Source organism: Myotis yumanensis, unplaced genomic scaffold (genome assembly GCF_028538775.1).
Source record: "Myotis yumanensis isolate MYYU_CA2020_CCGP unplaced genomic scaffold, mMyoYum1.0.hap1 SCAF_11, whole genome shotgun sequence".
NCBI lineage: Eukaryota > Metazoa > Chordata > Mammalia > Chiroptera > Vespertilionidae > Myotis > Myotis yumanensis.
The window spans coordinates 4,496,693-4,523,885 of record NW_027223762.1 but is presented as its reverse complement, the minus strand read 5'-3'; the positions used below and the strand labels follow the sequence as shown (position 1 = coordinate 4,523,885).

General features: G+C 41.6%; 1 protein-coding gene across 1 annotated transcript; it reads right to left on the bottom strand.

Annotated features, from left to right (window-relative positions):
• Nucleotides 1–293: 293 nt before the first annotated feature.
• On the bottom strand, nt 294–26,983 carry DDX1 (DEAD-box helicase 1). The gene is made up of 26 exons (XM_070428704.1): nt 26,901–26,983; nt 25,268–25,319; nt 24,908–24,971; nt 23,747–23,776; nt 23,050–23,146; nt 21,831–21,878; nt 19,655–19,738; nt 19,364–19,443; nt 18,794–18,874; nt 17,694–17,766; nt 16,415–16,491; nt 16,177–16,291; nt 15,357–15,495; nt 12,284–12,344; nt 10,869–10,967; nt 9,681–9,770; nt 8,573–8,761; nt 7,873–7,924; nt 5,567–5,713; nt 4,445–4,536; nt 3,122–3,194; nt 2,932–3,004; nt 2,813–2,855; nt 1,999–2,094; nt 1,614–1,734; nt 294–630 (listed from the first exon to the last, which is right to left on the bottom strand). The coding sequence occupies exons 1-26, from the start codon at nt 26,914–26,916 to the stop codon at nt 500–502; spliced, it is 2,223 nt and encodes a 740-aa protein (XP_070284805.1). The 5' UTR covers nt 26,917–26,983; the 3' UTR covers nt 294–499.
• Nucleotides 26,984–27,193: the final 210 nt, after the last annotated feature.

Here is a 27,193-nt window from a genome sequence, read left to right as displayed (position 1 = left end):
AACCTTCCAGCTCCTAAAACACCGCTTCAGACTAGCCGAGCTGTCCTGCCGCGGGACCACCGGTCCTCTCTCACTCAGACCTCTCCGGCTACGGACACACGCAGGCACCGTCAGCATCGCAAGCCCGTCTCCCCTGAGGGCCGCTGCCTGGGGAGAAGCTCTCTCCGATACTCACAGTGGCTCCACAGAGCGACTCTGCCAAGGTCACATGCCCGTGACCTGCACTGCGTAAGACCACAGCGTTCTTGACGAAAAACTATCAAGTCCCGTTAACATTAAGACACAGACCTTCCTAAAATAGAGTCATCACATTTATTACTTGCATTAGGTTGCCATTACATGAAGAATTCCTATGACTAATGTTCCATGTTTCTTGACATGCAAGAGTTAGCATTAATAGCTTAAGTGACTATAAACGCTGCTGCCTGGAAGCAGTACAGCCGTTTTAGAGTTTTAAGACGACAGCCGCATCACTCAAGTCTTACTCGGGGTGTTAGAATCAGAAGGTTCTGAACAGCTGGTTAGGAAGGTAGCCAAGGTGCAGAAAAGACGTCTGCGCCTCCTTTTCAAGGGCAGCCAACTCGTGAACCGTAGGTGCCAAAACATCCACATGGCCTTTATAGTTTCCACCTGCATCGCACACAGAGCACAAAGCAATGTAAATGACCTGCCTGAAACAACTTGTCGGCAATACTTGGGCTCAACTGCATCAGTTTAAACGTTGCTTCTAGCAATAAAAATGTACTACCGGGCAAGTTATTTCCAAAACTCAGAGTTCTAAAATGGTAAATCATTACAAATCCATGATTCAGCCTCACTAACAGCTGACCCAATACCCCCATCTGTTCCCTCCCCTGTCCTCGTCCTTGATTGGGGAAGGCACGAGGTTAGCCTGAATCTTAACAAAATTTCAGGAATGAGCAAAGGGCATTCCAGGCAAAGGGAAGGGGAGACCGGGTTACCACTGAACCAAGTCAACGGTTTCTGATTCTTCATTCAAAATCACCACTACACTCGTTCTCTAATAATTCTATAAATGTTCAACTACTCATATAACATTAACACCTCGAGAGAAGCAGCTATGGTGCTTCTGCATTCACATACATCATACAATAAAAATGCAATGGGCAGGTATGGACAAGTGCTATGAGAGTAATAAAGAGAAAGTAACATTCTAAAAATACACACTTAACATCCTATATAATAAAAGGCTAATATGCAGAATGACCAGTTGCTATGACATGCACTGACCCTCAGGGGGAGATGCTCAACGCAGGAGCTGCCCCTTGGTGGTCAGTGCACTCCCACAGGGGGAGCACCAGTCAGCCAGAAGCCCTGAGCCGGGCTCACGGCTGGCAAGTGCAGTGGCGGTGGCGGGAGCCTCTCCCACCTCCATGGCAGCAGCGCTAAGGATGTCTGTCAGTTGGACATCTCCCGAGAGCTCCAGGAATGTGAGATGACACAGGCCGGACTGAAGGGACCCCCCATCCCCAGTGTAAGAATTTCGTGCACCGGTCCTCTAGTTATGAAATAAAAGTACTCGCTTCTTACACTGATGCTCAGAGAGGAAACATTCTAATTTAAAATAGAATTAAAAGTAATTCAAAGCTTACCACCAGTTGCCCTTTTTTGTCCATAGGTAACTTTCCCATCAAATTCATCCACAGGTACCTTTATATCTGGCTCAACCTGAGAAATGGTACAGTTCAGGTGTTCTTCTACCTCAGAGAGCAACTAAGAAAGGGAGAGAAAATTTCATTTTGACAAGAGTTGCATTTTAGTAGCGTTAAATAAAACCAGGAAGCTGTACAATACTTAGTATAAATGGAAGTTAGATTTCTGAAGAGATGAACTCAGTTACAATTTATAAACTACAACTAACATCATAATCAATTATTCAATACTTTTCCTCCTAAGTGACAACAGATAAATGCTGATATGACTTTTGCAAACAAATGAAGTCTATTTTCCAACTGTAATAAGCTTTTGGCATCTTACCTGCATCTCATTGTACCATATGGTGCAGCCGCCATCCTCCTTGAGCCTGGTGTTGTAACACCCCTTTCCACGGCTGCTACACACATGGTACCAGACCTAGAGACGGAGAAGGAGTGAACATGCGCAGAGACGGAAACAGGCTCAAATGCTCTATTTTCACCTTGTTTTTATCATCATCTGTCCTCAAGGCAGACTGCAGGTGCGGCTCTACCACCACCGCTCAGTAGCTCTTTTTTAACCAGGTCTCCCGAAAGAACTCTTGAAAATAATCCAACAGTTTTTCTAAAATGGATGTCAGTTATAGAAAGGGATTCTCCCATAGAAACAAGAATGAAAAAGTACAAAGTGGAGAATGCTATATCAAGATGAGTATGAAAAATAAGTTCAAATCTCTTCTCTAAGAAAATAAAGCAAAAAGCAAAATGAACAACTGGTTTGGGCAATGAGTATATGGGAATTCCTTATTCTTGCAACCTTTCTGTAAATTTTTAAGTATATCAACATAGTAAGTTACTCCCCCCTCCCCCAAATAAAAAGTCTTCTATGGCACCATGCCAGAGTTTAAATAGATTTTGGTGAAAACAATTATTTCAAAGCTATTAGGACAAATATCATTTTGCATTTTTCCCTTCCAAACTTCATCCTATTTATCCATTTAGTGAACATAGACACAAAAATAAACAATTAAAAAAAATTAAGACACAAAGAGGTCACTTATATTCTATGTGCAACCGAATTCAATGGAAATGGGAAAATCCCACTGCTTTTCTTTCTAGCATCGACAACGAATGCGATCCAGCACGGTGAGGAGTACCTTCTCTTTTTCTGTCGCCACCAGGGAAATGGCCAGGCCCATCCTGAAAGAGGTGAACAGTCTCATTAGGCCCCGCCCCCCAGCACAGAGGCTCGGAGAGGAGGGAAGGGCCGCGGTACCTCTCAGCTCTGCCGACACGGCCGATCCGGTGGACATAGTTCTGCTTCTCGTCAGGCAGGGTGACATTAATGACTGTAAATGAAATCAGTCATTACCAACTGCCATGAGTTTCTAAATATTTTGAAAATATTAGTTTACTACTTTAAATTCCATAAAATTCCATCTGCAGGCAAAAAAGGGGCTTTTTACCATAAGGAACACCATGGATATCAATTCCTCTGGCAGCCACATCTGTGCAAATCAAGAATCTTACGTCTCCTTTCTACAGGGAACAAAGAGGACAGAAAGGCATTTATCAGCACATACACAAAAAAATAAACACAACACTGTCTTCCCACACATTGAGAACTCTAGTAACTACTGTGTTACTTTCAGATTAGAGATCCAGATAGTCTTAATTCTCTGGGCCAACTCTTGAATTCTTAAGTTATGATTCACTAAATACAACATTTAAGGTGAATAAATCAATGACTAGATTTATTTTGCTTTTCTTTTCTCTTATATCAAAGATATTAAACCTTTGCTAAAATTTGGCTTTATCTTCAGAAATCCTGATAGGTAATTCAAGAGAAAGATAGACTAGAACAAACTATAAAAACAGAAGCATTATTTTAGCCTTGCATTGAAATAAATTCAGAATACTGGGTATTTTACCTCGACGTTTGTGAGGAAAAACGCTCAAGAGAAGGGGCAGAGAGTGCCCCCTGGTGCTCACTAAGGAAATACACATCAGCCTGGGACGGGTCTGGCCCGAGGCACAGCACAGTGAGAGCTCTGGGGGAGAGGGAAGGGCACACGGGTTTTGGTCCAGTAGAATGCCCACATACAGAAGGGCAGCACCGAGTACCAGGCCATTCCGTATGTTTTGCCATCCACATCAATCCAGAGCATGGGAACACAATCCAAAGTTCCCTCGCCCAGCACTCTCACGTTTTTCATGATGCGCCTGAGAGAATGCATTATGCACTGAAATGAACACACTGATAAACAATAAGGATACTGTTGGTGGAGGCTACTGACCTTGAGTCTTAAAAGGCTCAAGCCCCACCCACCTTATAACCTATTCATGTGCTGTAGCTGGGATGGTCTGCCCCAAACAATTAAAACTATATTTAATTCTAAAAAACCCTATTTTGATACCTGTCTGAAAATAATCTACATAGTAAGTTTTCTAGGGGCATTACTATAAGCTTTTTGTTAAAGGCTCACAGACATGGTTTACCTACCTAATGATGCTTCTAAAAATACCTATCTGAAAGAATTTAACTAAAACATTCTCAAATTAAAAATTCTTGTTACAGTAGTGTTGTGCTTAAAGAGAATGTGTAATTTACCACCTGACCTTAAAGATGATTAAGCCCAGCCATGAATGGGATACACCAGCGAGGACAGAAATATTTTGAAATTTCTAGGACAAGAATTGCTTTATGAATATTAACTGGAACTGATTAAAACCAGATACAACTCTCCTCTTTTGTGTGAAGGAAATGTAAACGATTTCAATGCCAATACCTTAAATCTTTCCAAGTTCTGCTTTCTCTCATGAGGCTTTCTGTCGCCATGCAGACAAACACAGGAGAACTGGTGTCCCTTCTTATCAGGCCCTAGTGGAAGGCAGATTAAGAGTTAACCTTGGAAAACACTAGCCTCAGATTATGTAAAAAAAACAAAAAAAAAACAATGGAAGTCAGGCTATAATGGTACCATATAATTCTATGGAATCTATGTCACAAACCAATTGTGTTAACACAATTAGGCAAAGTGCCACTAAAACAAACTCGCTGGCATTAAATTTGATTTTGCTTTGAAGGACATTTTAAGCCACCTTCCCTATCTGCAGGAGTAAATACTGCAGCATGCCAATGAAATGCATCAGTAAGAGGAAAATGCATGTGGACACCAGGAACTTCCCCTGTACCATACAAAGCGAGAAGCAAAAAGTAGGTAAAAGAGGTTATTCTTGGAAGAATCAAAACAGGCACCACGAAGTCCCTGCCCTTACTAACAGGCCACGCCCACAAGCCTGCCCTCCTGAAGGTGTTCTACACCAGCGGCTGCCAACCTTTCGGACCACACGGACCACCAGTTGGCGACCGCTGTTCTACACAACTCAGTTATCTGAGCCACAGTGGCTGGGTCAACCTCTGCCTTTGAACAGACTTTAGTCCACTGGTATATATTACAGTGTTCACACATATATTCAGATTTTTCCACCAGCCATCTCTTATTCTGTAATTTCTAACTGTTCTGCTTTTTCTCATTTCCCCTTCTTTTCTTATTTAGCCTTATTTAGATTAAGGTTTTTTCCTCATATACCAATTTAAAAAACATACATTCTATTACTTAGGAAATACACTTGAAATTTTAACATCACTCAGTAACTTCACCCTCCTTCCAAATGACATAGGTCCTTAAAACACTGTGACTCAGGCTCACTGCAATGAAACGACCTCTGTGGACATGGTCTCATTGCTTTTCCCAGACTCATCTTACAGAAAATCACTGACTCAGCACACACACAGCGCACCATCACTGCTTTCCATTCTGTGCGCATTCTAGACTGTATCAACCGGAGATTAATAACCGACTGGATGAGGGAATAAGCACAATTTACTTCAAGTAAGGAAACCTTACCTCCTCCTTGTTGCATAAAATACTGCTCCAAGTTGTCACAGTCGATTTTGGTTCTACAGAAAATAATTGCCTGGTCCATCTTGTGCTCCCTGATTGCCCGCACAGCATACTCCCCCTTCAGGATTTTAATAGCTTCAGACCACATCTCTTAAATATCACCAGAGAAAAACAAAAACACAGAATCTCAATCTGAATCTGTCATGAACACAAATAATTAGTCACAGACTTGCTGCTTAACTCACTTAAACTCTGCTTTAACGTGATGCCAGTTTGTGGGGTACCAAAACACCTCTACCCATCCCTCCTATGAGGGAAACACACACACACACACACACACACACACACACACACACACAACCACACCCTTTATGGAGAATTAATTCTATTGTGAATCACATTAACTTCCCTAAATGTGCCATAAATGTTTAACCCCATTTAAAAACAAGTAATATACCTTCTAAGTTAACCTAAACACCAAAAAGTTCATACTTCCCTCTATGGAGTAAAAACCATACATCAAACCTAGTTAGTCATTTCTTAGGCACCAACCTCCCAATCTTTATTTTTCAATGGGAAGCTGGGCTATAGTCTGGTAACTACCTAATGCACATTCTACTGTATAACCCCGAATATCTCTAAGGTCCCTGTGGTCATCTCTAATTATATAAAACGCAGCGGAAGTTGTACAAGGAAAAGGAAATGAAGCAGCCAACACTGACTTTACAGGCTGCAGCCCACACAGGAGGCCGTTACCGTGAACGAGCAGAGCCTTTGCTCCTCTCCAACAGAGGCCAGCGGAGCACACAGCAGCAGAGCTGCAGGTAAAATGGTTCAAAGGAACCCCCTTCCATCAAGACTGCAGTCTCCACCTGAGCCAGGCAGCCTCACCCAGGCCACCATCCGCTTGAGACACCTGATATCGGCCAAGCAGCCTGATGGATCGAAGATGCATCCCAGGTTCTCGAAGCGCTGCCCTTGTATCACAATGTATCTTCATAAACTTTTAAAGCATTATGTACATGAGACAAACTGAGCTCTGCATACAAATATCTTAATTGAATCAGAATTTAATGTAAGGCTTTTTAAAAACTGAGAAATATTTAATGATATGCAGTTTCAGTTTGGGAAGATGAGAAAGTTCTGAGGTGGGTGGTGGTGGTTACACAGGACTGTATACTTAATGCCACTGAGCCATCCACTTAAAAATAGTTAAAGCCAACTTGACCTGAAGTGGGTCTGACAGGACAGAGGCATATGCAGATGAAAGGAAGGCGCTGGTGAGAAAATGAGTAGTAAAGAACTGACCTTGTCCAAAAAGGTCTGGGAGGTGAGCCCCTGAAACGTCCCGCCTGTCCTTGTGGACCTGGGGGCCTGGCCTATGCTGCAGCCTATGCTAACAATGCGATTCATGGTGGGGCCACGGGTCACGCAGCATCAGCTGAACCTCTGCAGGGAATGGAGACCAGCCCTCCCTGTATCTCTATAAATGCCGCCTTCCTCGCTCATCTTGCTGCTCACCACAGCACCTATCTGGCTTCTTATAACTGCTATGTCACCTGGCCTCTGTGTGTAGGAGACTGGGGCCATCCTAGCATCCCCAATGCAACCTGGGAGCCCAGTTCTGAAACAGCATCTCCCACTAGTAACCTGTCCTTAGAGGAGAGCTGCTGCCGAACTGAGTCTGGTACCCCTTTCACCAGCATGGCTCTACCTTGGCCAATGGAGTGTCCTCGGGGCCCTCCCAGGGAATAAGATTGCTGGATAGGTTTCCAGGTTTCCATCATACAGCCCCTCTAGCAGCTAACTTCTGTGGACTTTCTAATCCCTAGTTCCACTGCTTTCCATGAAAAATATCCCAAAAGGTTAAAATGGTAAATGTTATGTTACGGATATTGATTCAAGAAGAATCAATAAACCATTTCTAGGTCATATCTCTATCTCTCACAAAGTTGTAGCTAAAGACCTTTTCCTTGTTATCTAGATTCCTGAAATGAAGAACCCCTGGAATTCAGGGCCAATATAATCTGTCCCCAGAGAAATGTTTCCTATGATCAGTGAGCATTCTATAATTTAAAGTATATGTGATTTAGATGCCAGGAGGCTAATATCTTAAATTCAGTCACTAATATTCCTCTAAGATGCCTAGTATCAGCTTTTCTCCCATTTCTTTCTTATTTTTGTTGCTTTTATTTCCAGATTTCCTATTCTACTTTTATAGATCCCATGAGACAGGGCATAAACACAATAAAATACACCAATTTGTTTTCACAATCTTTCAGCTCGTTTCACTGATATTTTTCACTTACCTGGACTGTTAGCACCAGGTCTTGTGTTATCTTTTGCATGTACTTCATCCGTCTACCAAACAGCAAGGATACAAAAGGGGTGGGGAGTGGTTTAAGCAACAATTCAGAACAGGCATCACTTTTTAAAAGAAGAGAACTGTATTTATCTTTAGACTGCACTTCAGACATATATTTCTATAATCTGTGGGCAAGTGTTCTTCAGATTCAGAAAAACCCTTTATTAACTGCAGGTCTAAGGCTAACCAATTTTAAATGTAATAATAAAAATACAAAGATGGTTTTTAGAACTTTGTGTATTCATAATAAACATGCCCTTATATAATGGTAAATCCAGTAACAGTGGTGGAAAATGACATGATGGACACATGAAATTAATTTTTTTTTAAAAAATAAGGCACATCAAGAAAACACTAACTACTAAAAATGGAAATCACTGCATCTGAAATCAGGTCTATACGTACAGGTAATCCTATTTATTTATAAAAATTTTATCAAAAGCGACTATATAGAGACAGAAAAATAAAAGATGAGTCCATCACTTACTCCATGCCCTAGAGGCCTAACGTTTTCCTAAGCTTTTGCTCGACTTGTCTTTACTGAGGTCAACTCTCTGGTTGTGTTAAGCATCACTAAGAGCCCGAGGTAAAGCTAGTTTCCGACTGCTTTACTCTGTGCACATGTTAACATTATAAAGACTTACTCTGATGTGGTTTTTCCCCAGCCTTTCCCAGAGTCTGTCAGCTTTGGGATTCACGGGGACAACCACGTGGTGCACGGTGTCTGGGACGGAATCTTCGCCTTTTAAATCAACCCACGTGGGAAAATGCATTATCTTCTCAGACAGTTTCTTTACATCAAAAGAATGCAAAGTAGCAGAGCAAACAATCACCTACGAATAGAAAAATCAAAGTTTAGATAAACTTTTATTTTATAGTAACTTCACCTATGATATTGATGTGGGCCACAACGTACACTACGCCTGGAATCTGAAGACAAGTTCGGTACCCGACTCTGTAGCAAGTGGTGTGGCTTTGGACAAGTTCATCTCTCTGCGCTCAGACTCCCTACTGCCTCAGAAGTCACGACCTCTATTCCTCAGGGCACAACAAAAACTAAGTAGATGAAAAGGTTTTGAAGATCTAAAATTGTAAGGTTTAGACTTACCTAAAAACTTACAAACTTCTCTAAACTAGACCTTTTCCTTTGTATTATATAATCAAGTACTAAAGAAAACATTCATAGAGCAGTTAATCAGAAAACACTAAAACAGTGGTTCTCAACCTGTGGGTTGCGACCCCTTTGGGGGGTCGAACAACCCTTTCACAGGGGTCGCCTAAGACCATCGGAAAACACATATATAATTTCATATTGTTTTTTTTTTTTAAATATATTTTATTGATTTTTTACAGAGAGGAAGGGAGAGAGAGAGAGTTAGAAACATCGATGAGAGAGAAACATCAATCAGCTGCCTCCTGCACATCTCCTACTGGGGATGTGCCCGCAACCCAGGTACATGCCCTTGACCAGAATCAAACCTGGGACCTTTCAGTCCGCAGGCCGACGCTCTATCCACTGAGCCAAACCGGTTTCGGCTCATATTGTTTTTGTGATTAATCACTATGCTTTAATTATGTTCAATTTGTAACAATGAAATTGGGGGTCACCACAACATAAGGAACTGTATTAAAGGGTCGCAGCATTAAGAAGGTTGAGAACCACTGCACTAAAAGATGTAAACTTCAGATAAAAAATGAAGCACTGATACATAATGAAGATGTTCATGTCTCTGAAATGCGTTAGTCCTTTACCTGCAGCCTTTTTCCATCAGAGGTGATCTGAGGGATCTGATTGTGCATCCTATTTATAAAATCCGAGTAGCCTTGAGAGAGAAGCCCATCCTGTGTGAGAAGCAAAGAAAAGCGTCAGTTTTAAATCAGGATCTAAACCTTTCTCTTCTGAAACACACGTAAAATGTAAGATATAGAAACTAATTCATACGGATATATATCCACATATTTTTTAAGTGATTATTTTCTCTTGGATACTTAAAGACAAGTTACAAATTCAACTTTAAACCCCATGTGACTAAAATATGAAAAAGCTGGTGATACACAATGCAAACACCACAGTCTAGTATTCATGAATGAACAGGAGAGTTAACAGCTCCTACCACATGTCCTAAGCATATGATTTTTTTTTTTTTAAATATATTTTATTGATTTTTTACAGAGAGGAAGGGAGAGAGATAGAGAGTTAGAAACATTGATGAGAGAGAAACATCGATCAGCTGCCTCCTGCACATCTCCCACTGGGGATGTGCCCGCAACCCAGGTACATGCCCCTGACCGGAATCGAACCCGGGACCCTTCAGTCCGCAAGCCGACGCTCTATCCACTGAGCCAAACCGGTTTCGGCATAAGCATATGATTTAATATGAAAAAAAAGCAAAACCAAACCAAAACAAAACAAAAACCAAAAACCTGTGCTGAAAAGTACTGCCCCCTCCTGAAATTAATCTGGAAGTATGTTGCAAGAGCTCGAACACATTAATGTCTTTTCATACAGTTCCCATTTGCAACTGTGACAAAGAGAAATAATTTGTAATGTGTAAAAAAATTATGTACACACAAAAATAACTATTTAGAAAGAAAAATAAACCTACACATCTAGTAACAGGAACAGTAAAATAAACAATGAAGTATCCATATACCAGACCATTAGACAGCCTTTAAAAATCTTCTATGAATAATAACATGAAAACTTAACGATACTAGATTTAAAAAAAAGCTTTCCTAGATTCCTCAAAGCTTGATTTCAACTACATAAAATAACAAATACATAAATACAGAAGTGGAAGAAAATATACCAAGCTGGTAACAATGATTATCTCTTGGTATTTGAATCATGACTGAATTATATTTTTAATTTATTTTACATATTTTAGCTTCAAAAATAAAAGCAAACACTTTAAAAAAACATAACATATTTCAACATACGGCTTCATCCAGGACCAGGAACCTAACTTGGGACAAGTTGAGCTTCCCAGTGGACACCAGGTCATCCAGTCTCCCCGGAGTGCCGACCACTATATCCACCTGGAAAACATCAAAGAAGCATCGTTGAAAATGAGAAAATAACTCGGTTAAGTTAGAAAAGCCTGAGAAATATATTAACCTGACTTGTGTAATGATACCAACTTCTCCACCAGGTCTCGATCGCACATGTGCATAATGCTGCAACTTTAAAAGATTTTAAAAAATTGAATAGCTCTACTCTGTCGCTCCAAAGCTGACTTCTGCTGCAGACGCACACAAGGCTAAGGCTGAGCCAGAGGATGGTGGAGAACAACAGGAGAAGAGAAGGCAAGATGGAAAGATCAGAAGAGAACACCGTAGATCCCGAGCAGAAGGAAACACTCCTACAAGAGAGCTCGGAGCAGCGCTGCCCTGACCCTGCCACCGCCCCAATCAGCAGCACGCCTTAGGCGGACTGACAAGGCAGACCTAACTCCCTAAGCTCTGTAGCTGCAAAACAGGAGGTAAGAAATTTAATAACTTATGAAAAAATAGATTTGGGATTAGGGAACCAAGATGGGAATGAACATATTAAATATCTCTTCAACCACTAAAATGTAACACACTAAATAAGAACATACTAAAGCAATATTACTATCTTAACAAGTCCAGTACATAATATGATTCCTTGCTCTTCACATGCCACACCAGGTCAAATCTACACCATTCAGTATGAGATTCCCTCTGACAGGCGCCAATGTAATGGGAGGGAGGGCATGTTTGCGCCCCATGACTCAGTGCCAGGTGGCTTAGACCGAATGAGAAAATATTAAGGAAGGAAGTGGAAGAGGAATGTGTATGGAAGAGGTTATTTCATACATATAAAATCTTTTATAAGGTCCTACCATATTTAGCTTCACCGAATTGATGAGCACAGCTGACAATTTCTCTAATGAAGATCCCAGCTTAGCTTTGTCTATAACCGCATGGCTAAGCACAGCCCTTACACGCATCTGACCCCATCTCCCTCCTATTGGGGCCAGGTCTTAGCATCCTCACCCACCCCAAGGATCTCTCCGCCAAAACTGCTTCCTTCTCTGCAATCCACTCTCTCCATTTCTAGTCTTAACTCCAGCCTCTTCTTTTTCAATTACTGCACCCCCTCCCCCAAAGGATACTTGATTCATGAAAGTGAGGGGGAATTCTCAGGAGCTCAAAAGGTAAACGAACAGACTGATGTATGTTTGTTCCTGGAAAAATGGCTTACCTGCTGCAACATGTCTTTGAACAAATTTATACTTTTTGACCTTGTTTTCATCTCTTGAAACACAACACAACTATATTGCCAAAATGACCACCCATGATGTGACTTTTTAAAAATCAGAAGTACAACTTACCCCGTTATCTAAAACCGAGAGCTGATCCCGGGCTGCAACACCTCCAATGATCAGAAGCTCCCTGAAATAAATAGCAGAATAATAATGTAGAAAAGGTTAAAGCGCGCTTACTGTATGATCTGCACCCATCTCTTTTCAGTGGAAATGAAAGTTGAGTGAGTAACTAAGGGAGAATCCACAGGAAAGTCGGAAGTAGGAGGGACATGAAGCGCTCCATACCCAGGGCCTATGAAATGCGCCAAGTGTGGGAAAGCGAGCAGAGCGTGCAAGCACGGAGCACACAAACATGAGTCCTCATCACACAGCCCTCCAGGGGCTCCGGGCCTCGTTTCAATCACCTTTCACATGTAATGGTTGTATGTGCACAGAACAGCTCTGAAATAATATGTAAACATCAAGTTTTAAAAGTTGCCGCCAGGCAGAATAACTAAAAACTGGGGGATGAGGCGGAAGGAGATTGACTTTTCACAGAATATCCTTTAGTTGTTTAAATTTTTCTCATTGAAAATACTTCAAAAACAGTGTTTAGGTTTAAAATATTGCCTTATGTCAAGACAATTCAATGGAGAGAAAGAAGTCTTTTCAAACGGTGCTAGACAAATGGATATTTGCAAAAGAGTGAAGTTAAACCTCTTTATGTCATACACAAACATTAACTCAAAATGAACCACAGACCTAAGTGTAAGACCTGACACTATAAACTCTTACAAGAAAACACAAGCGTAAACTTTCATGACCCTGGGTTAGGCAAAGTCTCCTTATATACCACACAAAAACAAAAGCAACAAACGAAAAAAACACATAAATTGGACATCATAAAAATTTAAAACTTTTGTGTTTCAAAGGACACTAACAATAGCATGAAAAGACAGCCCACAGAATGGGAGAAAATATTTGCAAATCAGACAGAGCTTAACTAATACAGTGCGTGTGTGTGTGTGTGTGTGTGTGTGTGTGTAAAAACTCTTCAAACTCAACAAAAACACAAATAACCAAACTGAAAAATAGGCAGGGAATCTGAACAGACATTACGAATGGCCAATAAGCACATGAGAGATGTTGAACATCATTAGCTACACAGGAATGCAAATCAAAACCACAATAAGATACCATCTTCCGCCCATTAGGGAAACTATAGTCAAAAGACAGATATAAGTTTGGTGAAGAAACAGAGAAATGAACCTTCATACATTACTAACAGCGATGTCAAATGGTGTTGTCACTTTGGCAAACAGTTTGGCAGTTCCTGAAAATGTTAAACATGTAGCTACTGAATGATCCAGCAATTGGACCCCCAGGCTTACATCCAAGAGAAATGGAAATGTCCACACAAAACTTGTCCACTCATGTTCACAGCACGACAGCAAAAAGTGGAAACAACCCCAATGCCCACCAACTAATGTGTGAGTAAACAAAAAGGTGGTACACGCATCAAACGGAACACTTTTCAGCAACTTAAAGGAAGTAAGTATAGATCCATGCTACCGCGCTGATAAACCTCAAAAGCATTAATTAGGCCAAGTCAGAGAAGCCAGTCACAAAAGAGCACATGCTGTCCAAGTCCATTTACATAAAATGTCCCAAACAGGCAAATCGACAGACAGAAAATAAATCAGTGGTTCCACCTTAGGCTGAGAAATACAAAAGAACAGCCCATCTGAGGAAGTGTACATCTGAAGGGGACGAGTAACGCTACGTATTTGAAACAAGGAGCACCAACACATGACAGCGCGGAGGATGGAGGCGAGGCGCACACAGGAAGTGTACCCAGGGGGGACAGGACGGGCTGGTACAGCTCGGTTAGCTACACAGAAAGACCAGGACTTGAGCTAGGTTTTCAAAGGAGAGGCTCATTTGTACTCAATACGAAATCAATAACCCACAATTTTACCATCTTAACAAATGCATTAATTTTACTATTCATGTTCCCCTCCAGCCTTTGGCCACAAGCATATCAACCTTTACACATGATTATAGCATAAGAACCAACTCATATTAGCATTTCCCATTCTTCCAAAACACTCTTATGAAGAGTTCTTAGCCTCTCATTACACAGAGGTCTGCTTATTACAAGCTCCTCCAGGGCTTTGCCTACCCCACCTCAAGGCACTCATCACACTTGTCCTGCTGTCTCTCTCCCCTCCCCACTATCCCCACACTCCCACACATAATTCTATAAAAGTAATGACTAATTCTCATTGTTATATTCCTGACCCCAGCCTAAGACTCCACACACAGTAGATATTCAAATAGTAACTGGATAAGTAAAAAGCATGAATCCTGAAAACAAAATTAGGAATTATTTTACCAAAAAGTTTTATTAAGTTTCCTTTATCCCTGAATGAGTTTTACTTGTAAGTAAGAGCAATATTAAAGCGATGGGCCTGCATGATGCCAATAATTCAAAGTCTCTGAAATCAGATAGTGGTGGTTGCACAGTGCTATGGCTTTACTAAAAACCACTGAAACTGTACACTTTAGAGGATGTATTTTATAGTGAATTGTGTTCCAATAAAAAAATAATTCAGAGTAAAATGAACAAAATCAAGTGGCAAATCAACTACTTATATGGCATGACCTTCCTTCTCCAAATTAAAAGGGATCTACTACTGAGCAAAAAGTTCCACAAGATCACCCCACTTGGTAGAAAGAACCCTCTAACTGGACAGTGACCAGTCTGAGCACCCAAAGGGAAGGAGGTCACCACTGTGAGACAGCGACAATGGCCTCACTGCGCTGTCACCACCACGCTAGAAAGAGAGCAGTGTATTTCCTCTGCAAATGAAATGCTCCCTTTAAAGGACTAATTTTTGCTCCGATACTATTTGGCAAACCATGACTCTTCATGTAAGAGACACAGAAAAAAATCTCAATTTACTTTTCTTTTAAATCAAACTTATCACTTAAGCAGTTTTATACAGAAACTGCTATTTCACATCAAAGTTAAATATACTCACATTTACGTGTGTATGTATACACACTGAATTTCTACCTCATTTTTTCTACCTTACTTTTCTTCCCGAACACCTCAAACCTAAAGACAGGAGGTTTTCAACACAAACGGAAGCTTTACCTTAATTTAGGATTATCAACGTATTTCTTAAACTGCTTGACGTTGTTCAGAGTCTGTTCAGCTAACTCTCGGGAGGGTTCGACGATGAGCGCTTTGGGCGCGTTGGGGAGGAACTTGGTCTGTGCCACCTGCGCGTTACCTGAAGAGAATAAAAGGATCAGAACACATCCGAACCGCACTGAAGTACCTTTATTTGTAAAACATGCGTGTAAACAGTCCAGCATCAAATTTTTAAATAACAACTGTCCAAAGTATAGGAGGTAGTCAAACAAAACACAATCAAGCTAAGATGGCCTAATGAACTAAGGTTTCTTTAAATCTACTTGCAGAATTGCCACTGCTGATATGCTTTATGATAAACTAGGTTATGAAATGTACTTACTCTGAATAACTGAAGCAGCTTAGGCAGTACCATGGGTAAGAGTCTGAGCTTTAGAGGCAACTGCTCGCATCTGAATTCAGTTCTACCTCTTACTTCTTCTGAAACCTGAGGCAGGTCACTTCACGTCCCTACTCCTCAAATTCTTTGTCTGAAAATGGGAGGGCCCTACCTCACGGGCTGCAGGGAGGCTGAGTAAACAGTGTGAAGACCAGCACTGTGCTGTGGCACTTACTGTGCACACGTTACAAATACTAGCATCGTCATCATCGGGATCCCCACAATGCCTAAACTCAAACCAAATGCTTAAGTTTATGAATTTGGTTTTGAAATTTAATTTTACTCATGTGTTAAAGATGTGTGCCTACACCAGCGGGGGGCATACGTAACTCACTTGCTAAGAGAAGCCTTACCCCCGCAACCCCTGGCCAGGTGCAATACCTGAGTGCTGTGATTTGACAACGCAGCTGTCCGGCGCCTTGGACAGACCTACAAAACCGTCTTTTGGTGGAAACTTAAATTCTTCTTCACCAAAGTTGAATTTTAGTTCAGCGTTCTAGCAGGGAATAAAGGAGAAAATGACAATTCTTAATCTAACAGCAAATTAGCTAATACACAATAATGCCGATCAAAGTAGCTGTGGTTTCAGCAAAATTCTTTCAACTGGATTCTCACTTACCTTCAAAACACAGGCAGGAAAGAGGGCTTGGTTCTTCATATGTGGTGGTATTTCAAATGCCAAACCAAGGTCTTTTCCTTAAAAAAAAAAAAAAAAAGAAAGAAATTAAAACTTCCAGAGAACTTATACGCTTATATGCATAACCCATGGACACAGACAACAGTGTGGTAGGCCTGGGGGGCGGGGGGTCACGGAGGGGGACTTATGTAATGCTTTGAACAATACAGATAAACTTAAAATAAATATAATTGATAATTTAAAAAACAAAAAGGAAAGAAATCGAAACGCCTTCTCTGACCACCCTGTGTAAAATAGCACCCCCTCCTCCACGTACTCACACCATCCATCCACCATCCCACCTGCATCCCTGCTTCCCCTCGGGCTACGTGGATGAGCTGTGCTGCCTAATGCCACCCTCTTCACTCTTAATCCTGAAACTGCACATGCAACTACTTACTTAATTTCACCATTCAGATGGTAAGTATCTCACACTTACAATGTCCCAAATAGCACTGCTCTCATCCAACTGGCTCCCGCCTACTGCCAAAACCCACCACCCACCGACCAGTCTGTATCCAACACAGCAATATAGTGACGCTGTTAACCAAATCAGATGATGCCAATTCTCTACTCAAAACCCTAGTGGCTTCCATCTCACTCAAAAGAAAAAGTCTGTATGATGACCAATAAGGCCCTAGCTGCCGGCCTCACTACCTCACTGGTTAATGTCTATCACCTACCCCCAGGCTCAGTGGGCTCCAGACCCACTGGCCCCTCACTGTTCCTCAGATACCCAAGCACACGTTCATCTCGGTGCCTTTGCATTTACTTTTCCCTCTGCCTGAAATACTCTTCTGAGATATCTATCTGCTCATTCAGATTCCTACTCAAATGTCGGCTTATCAGACACACCTTCTCTGACCACCCTGTGTAAAATAGTACTCGTCCCCCGACTGCTATCACTCTGCATTCCCTTACACGGAGTTGGCCTCTCCTTCAGTGCACGTGGCTCCTTGACATACTGGGTATCTGTCGGCCTCGCCCCCCACAGGTAAGCCCCACCAACGTAAACATGTCTGTCTACTCCATTTCCTCCTGAATCTCTAGCACCTACCAGGGTGCCTGGCACATACCAAATGCTCAACAAGTATTTGTTAAAAAAAAAAGAAAGAAAAGAAAAAGGCAGGGAGGGAGGGAGAGAGGATTGAAGAAGAGGGTGAGGGAATTTAAAATACCACAAATATACCTTCTCTAACACAACAATCCACAAAGAGCTTACCATTTTTGGAGAATTTGACGTGTCCTTTATCTATATCTAGGTAACACCCAATGGTATCATGCATAGTGAATTCCTAGAAAACCAGAAAGTGCTGTTAATAAAGCAAATCGATAAATAAAGTTCAAATATACCTGCATCCAAAGTATGTGTTTCAAAATAACTCCTTGAAGCTTGAATGTAGTTGTTAAAAGGCCTACTATAGCACTTCATACAGAATAGAAGCATCTGACAGGCTTTTTAGAACCAACATGACTAAACTGTTCAGAACAAGTGTATTAGATGACCATGATGGCTATCAAGAAATGAGAATAGCCCTAACCGGTTTGGCTCTGTGGATAAAGCGTCCGCCTGCGGACTGAAGGATCCCAGGTTCGATTCCGGTCAAGGGCATGTACCTTGGTTGCAGGCACATCCCCAGTAGGGGGTGTGCAGGAGGCAGCTGATCAATGTTTCTCTCTCATCGATGTTTCTAACTCTCTATCTCTCTCCCTTCCTCTCTGTAAAAATCAATAAGAAATGAGAATAACGTGCAAGTCAAAGCCCAAATCAAAATGGGGTAAAAACAGAAAACAAAGTAATATGCCTTGGAAGGGCTAAGTCAGTGGTTCTCAACCTTCTGGCCCTTTAAATACAGTTCCTCATGTTGTGACCCAACCATAAAATTATTTTCGTTGCTACTTCATAACTGTCATGTTGCTACTGTTATGAATTATAATGTAGATATCTGATATGCAGGATGGTCTTAGGCGACCCCTGTGAAAGGGTCGTTCGACCACCAAAGGGGTCGCAACCCACAGGTTGAGAACCGCTGGGCTAAGTGAATTTTGTAACATTCCTTCCCTGAAGTCCAAATCTGAACCACCTCTGGGAAATACAGGGTGGGCAAAAGGTTTACAGTTGTGAGTACGTGAGTTTATTCTTGAATTATTTTTTATTATATTACTTATTATATTATTAGCCTACCTTGTCCACCCCTTTATTCAGATAATCCACTTGAATTTGAGAATCATTTCTATACCCTCAGTCATGTCATGCCTGATCAACTAAGTACACACAAAAAAACTTACTAATGCTATGATCAAGCCAATAAAAGAACTTACCTCCCCATAGTTATCGAACTGTTTATTATGGGATTTCTTTCCTGTTCCACCAAAGCCAAATCCAAACTTGTCAGTACCTAGGTTTAAAAAAACACTTTACTTATGAGGTGAGATGTAAAATTAAAAGCCCTGCAAACGAGATTTACAAATTTACAATAACTGGTATGTATTTATATATACTAACTTTATTCTGACTTCATTCATATTCTTAACCAATTCCTCATTTTACAGTTTTACACACACACACACACACACACACACACACTAGAGGCCTGATGCACGCGCATGGGTGGGGTCCAGCCAGCCCGCCCCAATCTGGGGTGGGGCCAGTTGGGGGGAGGGGCCACAGGCGGTTGGCCAGCTGGCCCCACCCCCTGGTTGAACTCTCGGGACAATTAGCATATTAGCCTTTTATTATATAGGATATTTTTTAGTACTTCAAATCTTTTTTGAAAGTTTGAGGGACAGATAAATATTATTTCCATGTCTCTAAAACATACACTTTGTATGGTCACGTGTTAACAACTCAAGTATGCATAAACGTGGTTTCCTCTGGAAGCACTCACCTAGGTCTAAGGACGCCTGCATGGAGGACCACCCGACTCTGCACAGCCCCTGGTCATGACAGGACACTTCGTAGTAGTGCTTCCCTACAAGGGAAAACGCTTGAAGGTTTATCAGTTACACACGTGGCCACTTTCCCACCATTTCTCAATTATAATTTGTATGACCCAAATGAAGAACTGTAGGTCTCTCTGTCACATTAAGTCTTCTGGATCCTTGCCATAAAGCTATGGTACGAAAGTTAGTTTATTAATAATTACCTCTAAAGTTTACAGGTGTACAAATGCAGTTTAATACCTTTCGTGAGTCCTTTAGTAGCTCTACATCCATGCCACTCCTTCACTTCTCGGCTTTGACAGCAAAGACCATCGGACCCAATTGCTGGATTGAGAAAAGCACAGAACACCATGTCAGTACAGATGATGTGAATCATGCACTCTGAGACAGTCTCATTCATCTCACTAATGAGGCAATGCCTTCGCTTGGTGCAACAGTCCAGAGAATGAGGCGTGCCAATTCCCGAGTGACAGCAGCCTCTTCCCCTCGAGTAACAGGCCCTATTCTCCCCCTGGAGGGCCTTGGCCATGTTGGGGACTGGTTTCTCTACAGTCATTTTCCCCAGGACAGGACTTTACTGCAACTAGTCAGAAAGGAATCAAAGCAGCACCTAAACTGACTTGCACTAAGAGCAGCTGTATCGCCAACACAAATGTGTTTAGACAACTGTTCTCTACAATGCCTTAAAGAAATGGATCCTAAGGATGACACAGCACCCACTCATAAATACCTGTTGCTTTGATCTTATGCTTAAATTAGAGCCTGAGGGAATACCGTGCTAAAAGGAAAACAGGAACTGCGTCTGGCTTGCTCCCCAATCCATTAACCCACAAAATATAATAAGGGAGGGCAGGGAAAAGCTCCAATTAACAAACCTGTAGTTGGTATCTGCTAATATTAGAACTCTAAAAGATGAAGTTCTATATCATACATCACCGTCAGTCACCGTGCTTATTGGTGCTTAACAGCTTTAAGTAAATTGGCTTTTGTGTGTACCACAAAGAAACAATAACCTGTGCCCTGGTTCAGGCTAGAGACTCATATTCAGCACCTGAATGTAGAACAAACTTTTAAAAAGTACATTTTACTTCCCATATCAGAAATTGAATTATACAAAATATATTCTTACTCAATGGGTACTACATTATGTAAAATTGAACTTTAAAATTCTTTAGCAATGGCAAATCCTTAATATTTTTATATGTAAAATTCTGCATGCATATCTACATACATAAACTTTAATATAAATTAGATATCATGGTAGAGAGTAGCAGTTAGGGTGTTTTGGTTGGTTTCTTTGGCATGATTTCTCATGCCCACTCTACATTTCTCTGCATCCCACTTTTCTTAGCAGCACCTAGTGAAAATTCAACTAAGTCACCATATTCTTGACACTGATCACTTATGACAACCCCACTGACTCATTCTTCGTAATGGCTTCACAACAGTCCTTCCATACACCCTAGGCTTTGTTAACCATCCCTTAACAATAGCATTCACTTTGTTGGCAGTTTTAACCCTTAAAAATGCTCCACCAAACAGTGTTGTATGTATATCCTATATATTGCCACTTTCATTCCAAAGAGTTAGACCTTCCAGGAAAATATATATATAGCTAAACTGCTTTCCCAAAGGCAATAACCCATATCGGTTATCACTCTTTTGGATTACTGCCAATCAGACGGGTAACTTTAATTTCCATTTCCCTAAATTCTGTAAACTTGATCCTGGCATGTTTATTGCCATTTGGACTGGCTCCACTATGAACTGCCTATTCCTATTCTGTGCCCACTTTCCTTATTGGTTGTTTATCTCTTTCTTACCAAAAACAAGTATCTATGCAAGAACTCTTTAGTAATTTATAAGGACTGTTTATCTTTCATCAACATTGCAAGTATTCTTTCCATATTTATTTTTGTCTCTTGACTTTTTCCTGTAATATCTTTTCCACACATATTTTTTAGAATTTTAAACAAACAGACCTATATCTTTTCTTTTATGATTTCTGAGTTCCTTATTTGGGTTAGGAGAATTTCCCCACCCCTAAGTTGTACATGTAGTATATGTACACACATATAGTAAGTCTTTCCCTAAATAGGAGATAAGTCAATTTCACATTACTTCAGATGGATCATTTGTGCTGAAACCCTTACTGAATAAATCACCCTTTTCACTGAAATTAAATATTTTTTCTACATATTAACATTTTATATATAGTTGGATGCATTTCCATTATATTCCATTGACTTATCTGTCTATTCCTATCTCAGTACTAAATTGTGAAACTGTAGTAACTGTATTCTAAAACTTGTGAATTAAATCTTTATTTACTAGATGTCATAATTTTGATATTCTCAGGTATTATTACAAGCAAGTTTCTGATTTATAAATGAGTTGCTAAAATCTATCCACTTACCAAAAGCAGATCCTCTGTCATACGGGTTCATCTGCCATTTGTTGAGCACTAAATGAATTAATATAACAGTTACCACAAATGTATGAAATTAAAAATAAAACTTTGTCAAAAATAAAGCATATATTTTATATAATTTAATCCCTCTAGATTCAACTTTACATATTATTTTAAATGTACAAGTAAAAATTACTGGTGTTTTTATTAGCAGCAACACCGAAATTGAACACTGAAACACAATAGTAATCGCTGGCCTATCTGGGGATAAAACTTTTCCTCCTCACTGCTTCAGTGCACTCTGAATTTGATGGCATCGATCTTTGTTGTAACTGAGGGCACTGATAAAATAAAGTTTTGGTAACTGAACAAGCTGACTTCAATCAAAATAAAAATAATTGACTAACATATCAAGATCTAATTATCATTTCATCATTCATTTTTAAAAAGCAAGTTCTTCATCTCAAATAATTCAGTACCATATTCAAAAGTCACAAAATTTTTCCTTACTTAAATGGGATCAGCATTTTCCTTTTCTAAAACAGCTTCATAGTATATGGATATTCAAAGGATCATAACAGCTATAGATAACTCTGTGTTTTCAGCCCGACTTTTCTTAATTTCTGATCAAACTATATCTATCATTTGCTTAAACCCCTTGAATAATGGAAAAATAAATTTCTTTTGAGGTTCTCAAGAGAACATCTATTGCTGGCTCAATCTAGTTCCTCAGAAGTTAAACAGAAGCTTCATCCAGATTATTTCTCTTAGTCCTGGTCCTACTTTATAGAGGAATTGTTTTCTCTCCAGATCCTTTCAATGGTTTAACAATTACCTCTTTTACTTGTGTCTCCGTGCTTAAATATGCAGTTTCTTTTCCTCATAGGACATGATTAGAACTATTACCATTCTGGTTACCCTCTGGAAGCATTCTCATGTATAACCATCTCTCATAAACACCGGTTTAAAGTTGTTACAAGTCTCGAAATTATTTTTAAATAGGCCAATGGTCTAAATAGTTCATATCCTATCTGCCTCACAATTCACTTACAAATGAGTTATGCTCTAAATGACACTTGGCATCCCTGCTTCCAGTGCACCGAATGACAATACCACCACGCGGACACTGACAATAAAAATGCACACCCAAACCTCACACCTGCACATGCCAGGGAGGAGAATAACTAATTTATACAAAAGGGAAATATTGCTACGCAAACATTACCTGAAGCACCAGTTTTAATTGTTGTTTTCCCCTTTTTGCCTTCCTGTTGGTCTTTCAGAGTTTCATAAACTATCTGGATAACTGGAATGCTGAAAGCCTATCCAAGAAACAATAGTTCCATATATCAGCATTCAGATATCAATGCCAATTTACTAATCAGCATAAATTACAGAAGTTACACATGTACATTAAATAATTACACATATTTTAGATTGCCATCCAATTTGCCCAAACCTCAAATTCCAGACAGCTGACTGAACGAAGATAACAGGAGCCAGCTGACAGCTCCAAAAACAAAGAACAGGAACCTGCAGAACAAACTAAACTAAAGAGGAGAAATACCACCCACTCTGACGAACTGATTCTCCAGGCTCGGCCAATGTGAAATCGACCTCTATTTGCAATCTCTCTATTACTAGAGCCACTGCAGTAAAATTCAGAAGTGACTGTAAATACTAAAGGTAATGTAACTATGTCTCCAAGACCAGTTTAAAACTATACGTATTCTTAAAGCCACACGTTACAGAAGTTATTTCAGAATTAGCTGGCAATAAGGCTATCACTCTCAGCGGCAAGCAACCGTTTCGTCACATTCTGCAGGAGGTTGCGTTATTAAATATTTCAAAGTCAGAATTACTGGACAAAGTTGCTTTAAAAATCAACTCTTACAAAGTCAATTTAAGTTTTTATTACTTACACCAGTTTTTCCACTTCCTGTTTCTGCAGCCTGAATGGAAAAAAACGTTGTCAATTAAAGAAGTCAACTTAACGGATGAGATGCTTTCACCTGACCAGCTACCTTGCCTTTCAGGTGCCTCCAGATCGCTCAGGTTTCCTCAGTCAGCTGCGACTACTGCCAACCTTGCCATTCCCTCAAGAATCACTCCCCCCTTTCTCTTCCCATTGCTACCATTCACACCTCAGGCCTCATCACTCTAACCTAGGCTACAAAAGTGTCCTAAGAGTATCTAATCTCTCAGAACTCTATTACCAAATTAGTCCTCATAAAAACACAAGCCTTGTCACACACCCCTCCTTAAAATGTCCAATGATCCCCACTGACAACAAATACCCAATTCTTTTAAGTGACACCTGAGAACGAGCCCAGGTCAGCTGAGCCACTGTGTATTTCCCGTCTGATCTCAAGTTCCGCCCCACCAGACACACATATCTTATGCTTCCCTCTAACTCAGTGGTTCTCAACCTTCTGGCCCTTTAAATACAGGTCCTCATGTTGTGACCCAACCATAAAATTATTTTCGTTGCTACTTCGTAACTGTAATGTTGCTACTGTTATGAATCGCAATGTAAATATCTGATATGCAGGATGGTCTTAGGCGACCCCTGTGAAAGGGTCGTTCGACCGCCAAAGGGGTCGCGACCCACAGGTTGAGAACCACTGCTCTAACTGAACTGCTCCGGGATCACACCTGCATTCTCTTCTCTACGTAGAGTTCATTCCTCTTTCATCCTCCCTTGTCCTAAATCTACTGCCCCCAGAAGAGTCCCCATGGTCCCCTCATCCAGGACAACAACTGGCCCCACTCGAATCCCTTAGAACTTTGCAAGCTTATCCAGGTGCCATGGTTCTCCTTTATGACAATTACCTGTGTGCATGTGTTACTGTGCTACTGGGGTTAAGCTTCTCAAGGGCAAAAGCTGCATCTTACTCACCTTCATTTTCCCCACAACTCTACCTAATACTTTGAATGCAGTGTATGTGTCCTAAATGCATGTAAATATATAAGATTAATTGGTTAAAATATCATCTTGAAGCCTATGGAGTTCTTACAGTGGTTCACAACCACCCCCCCGATTGTGTGTCCCGGCTCCCAGCCCCTCACCCTATGGAACATACCATAAGCACATCGCCGCCTCCCAGGATCAGTGGGATGGATTCTGCCTGGATGTCAGTTGGGAGACTAAAAGAATCATATTTTGAAAAATTTTAGTTATAAAAATAAATCACCTAAGCTAATTGAGGCATATAAGCATGCTAAATTATAAGCCTTAGAAAATTTTATTTGGTAAATACTGCCAATCCTTTTCAGCTAGAAATACATCAAAGTTTAAAAAGGAAATGTCCTATAAGAGAATCACAATAAAACTTAATTTCACTTACCCAACTACACCCAAAAAGATCTGATAAGATCACGACCAACTGTTTACTAGTAAATGATAAAGCTGTTGCAGGTACATTTAAGCTTCGTGTACTTACAGCCAATCCATCTCTTCCACAGCTTGTGCAATTTCAGGCATAACACCCATCTCTGAAAATAAAAATTAATTTTAAAAACCACATAAACTTAAATCATATGATTCTTAAAGTTACCGTCTGAGGAGCAAATAACACAATAGATAGAACCCTGAAATTTTATACTGTAAACTTGTTGCTATAAACATAGCTGACCTAGGCAACTATAAAAATCTTATTCAAAAGGGCTCTCCTAATTCTCAATCTCCCCAGAAAAATGCATAGATGGAAAAACTAATCAAGAGTTCAAGTTGTGTATCCAAGCAGACCTTTCTAAGACTTGTCCCCATTAGCGTCTACCTGATTCTCTCTCCTAAAAAGCAAACAGGTTGGATAAAGGAGAGCAATGGTCTTCCCTATGCGGCATCCTGCCAGCTGGAGCTGCTCGTAAAACTGCTGTACTGTGAGCAGCAACAGACTCTCAGCAAACCCCAGACTCCTTGTTCCACGTGGTCACCGTTCCCTGCATGTTTGCTCTAAGCCATCTTCTCTTTACATGTAACATTTTTAACACTTAGGGAAAACATGGGAATTTTCATGTTCTTTAACTCTACAGGTCCTTATTTCATATCACTGACTCTTCTGGTCCTTTACCCGGGCATCCCTGAAAGGTGTGCACGACTCCCCAAGAAGTGAACCCGTAAAATGACAACCTGGAACGGCTCTACACGCCTGGTCTAATCCCCTTGTGTTAGGAGAGGCCTGGGGGCAAAAATATCGGCCGCCACCGAGCAGACTTCCCCTTGCCGCCTACTGTAAGATGTAACTACAGCCACCTGAAATCCTGACTCAGGACTAAAAACCTGGAATTCCTAGAAGAAAACTAAAAAAAAAACACAACAGCATTTGAAGTCACCTTAATAGATTAAAAACATTAAAATATAGGCCTAACTTGCACTTTCTGCCTGTAAATTTCCCACGTTTAAGTGTATAGCAGGCTCAGTGCAGCTTCTTAAAACGCTGGATGCATAAAGGAATGATGATAAAGGAAGAGGTAGCAATAGCAACTGTTAGGCTAGAGAAACGACCTTAAAGTCCTATTTGGAATACAGGAGGGCGTCACACAGCAAATGAATGAATATTTCCCAATACTGTGCGCCTGACTCTGTGTATGAGAATGAACGCGTTCCCTTCCAGCTTCGATACTACCTAACGTTAGTGCTGACGTGCTAGCGTTTAAACAAACACTAACAAATCACAGGTTTCCTCTGGGGCGTCCACTTTATGGAAGGACCCGAAAAAAAACTGGACAGAGGCCGGAGAGTCCTTTTCCCAGCGGAGCCTCCCCCGCCCCCGCCCCATCCCGGGCTCGCGAGCGCCGCTGCCACGTCCGCGGGCGGGAGGCCTGCGATCGGGACCCGCTGGCGCCACGCCGCCGCCGTCCCCGGGCGGGGCAGCCGGTGCGGCTGCGAGGAGGGGGCGGGAGGGGGCCCGGGAGCCCGGCGCCCGCACAGCAGGCGTCCCGCAGCCCCGAGCGCGCAGAGCCGCAGAGCCGCCTCTGCACCGTGGACCCCAGGCGCCGCGCGGACCGCTCCCTCCGGCGCCCCCGGCGCCCCCACCCGCCGGCCCCCGCGCGGAGCCCGCCCCGCACACGCACCGGAGAAGGCCGCCATCTTCGCGCGTCCTCCGCGGCCCGGCCCGCGCTCCCTCCCTCCGCACCGCCACGCTGCGCCGCGCGCTTCCGGCCCGGCCTGCGGCTTGGCAGTTCCGGGCGGGGACCCAGCCCCCGGACGAGGGTTCCGGCGGAGGAAAGGAGCCCCGACTCCTCCCCCTCGTCCCCCCTCCCCCACTTGCCCGAGCGCGGACCGGTTCCGGGGTCCTTGGCCGGAGCGGTCATCAGGAGACAGAGCTGGTAATGACCGTGTGCTCGGAGCGTGCTCGTGTCCCCAG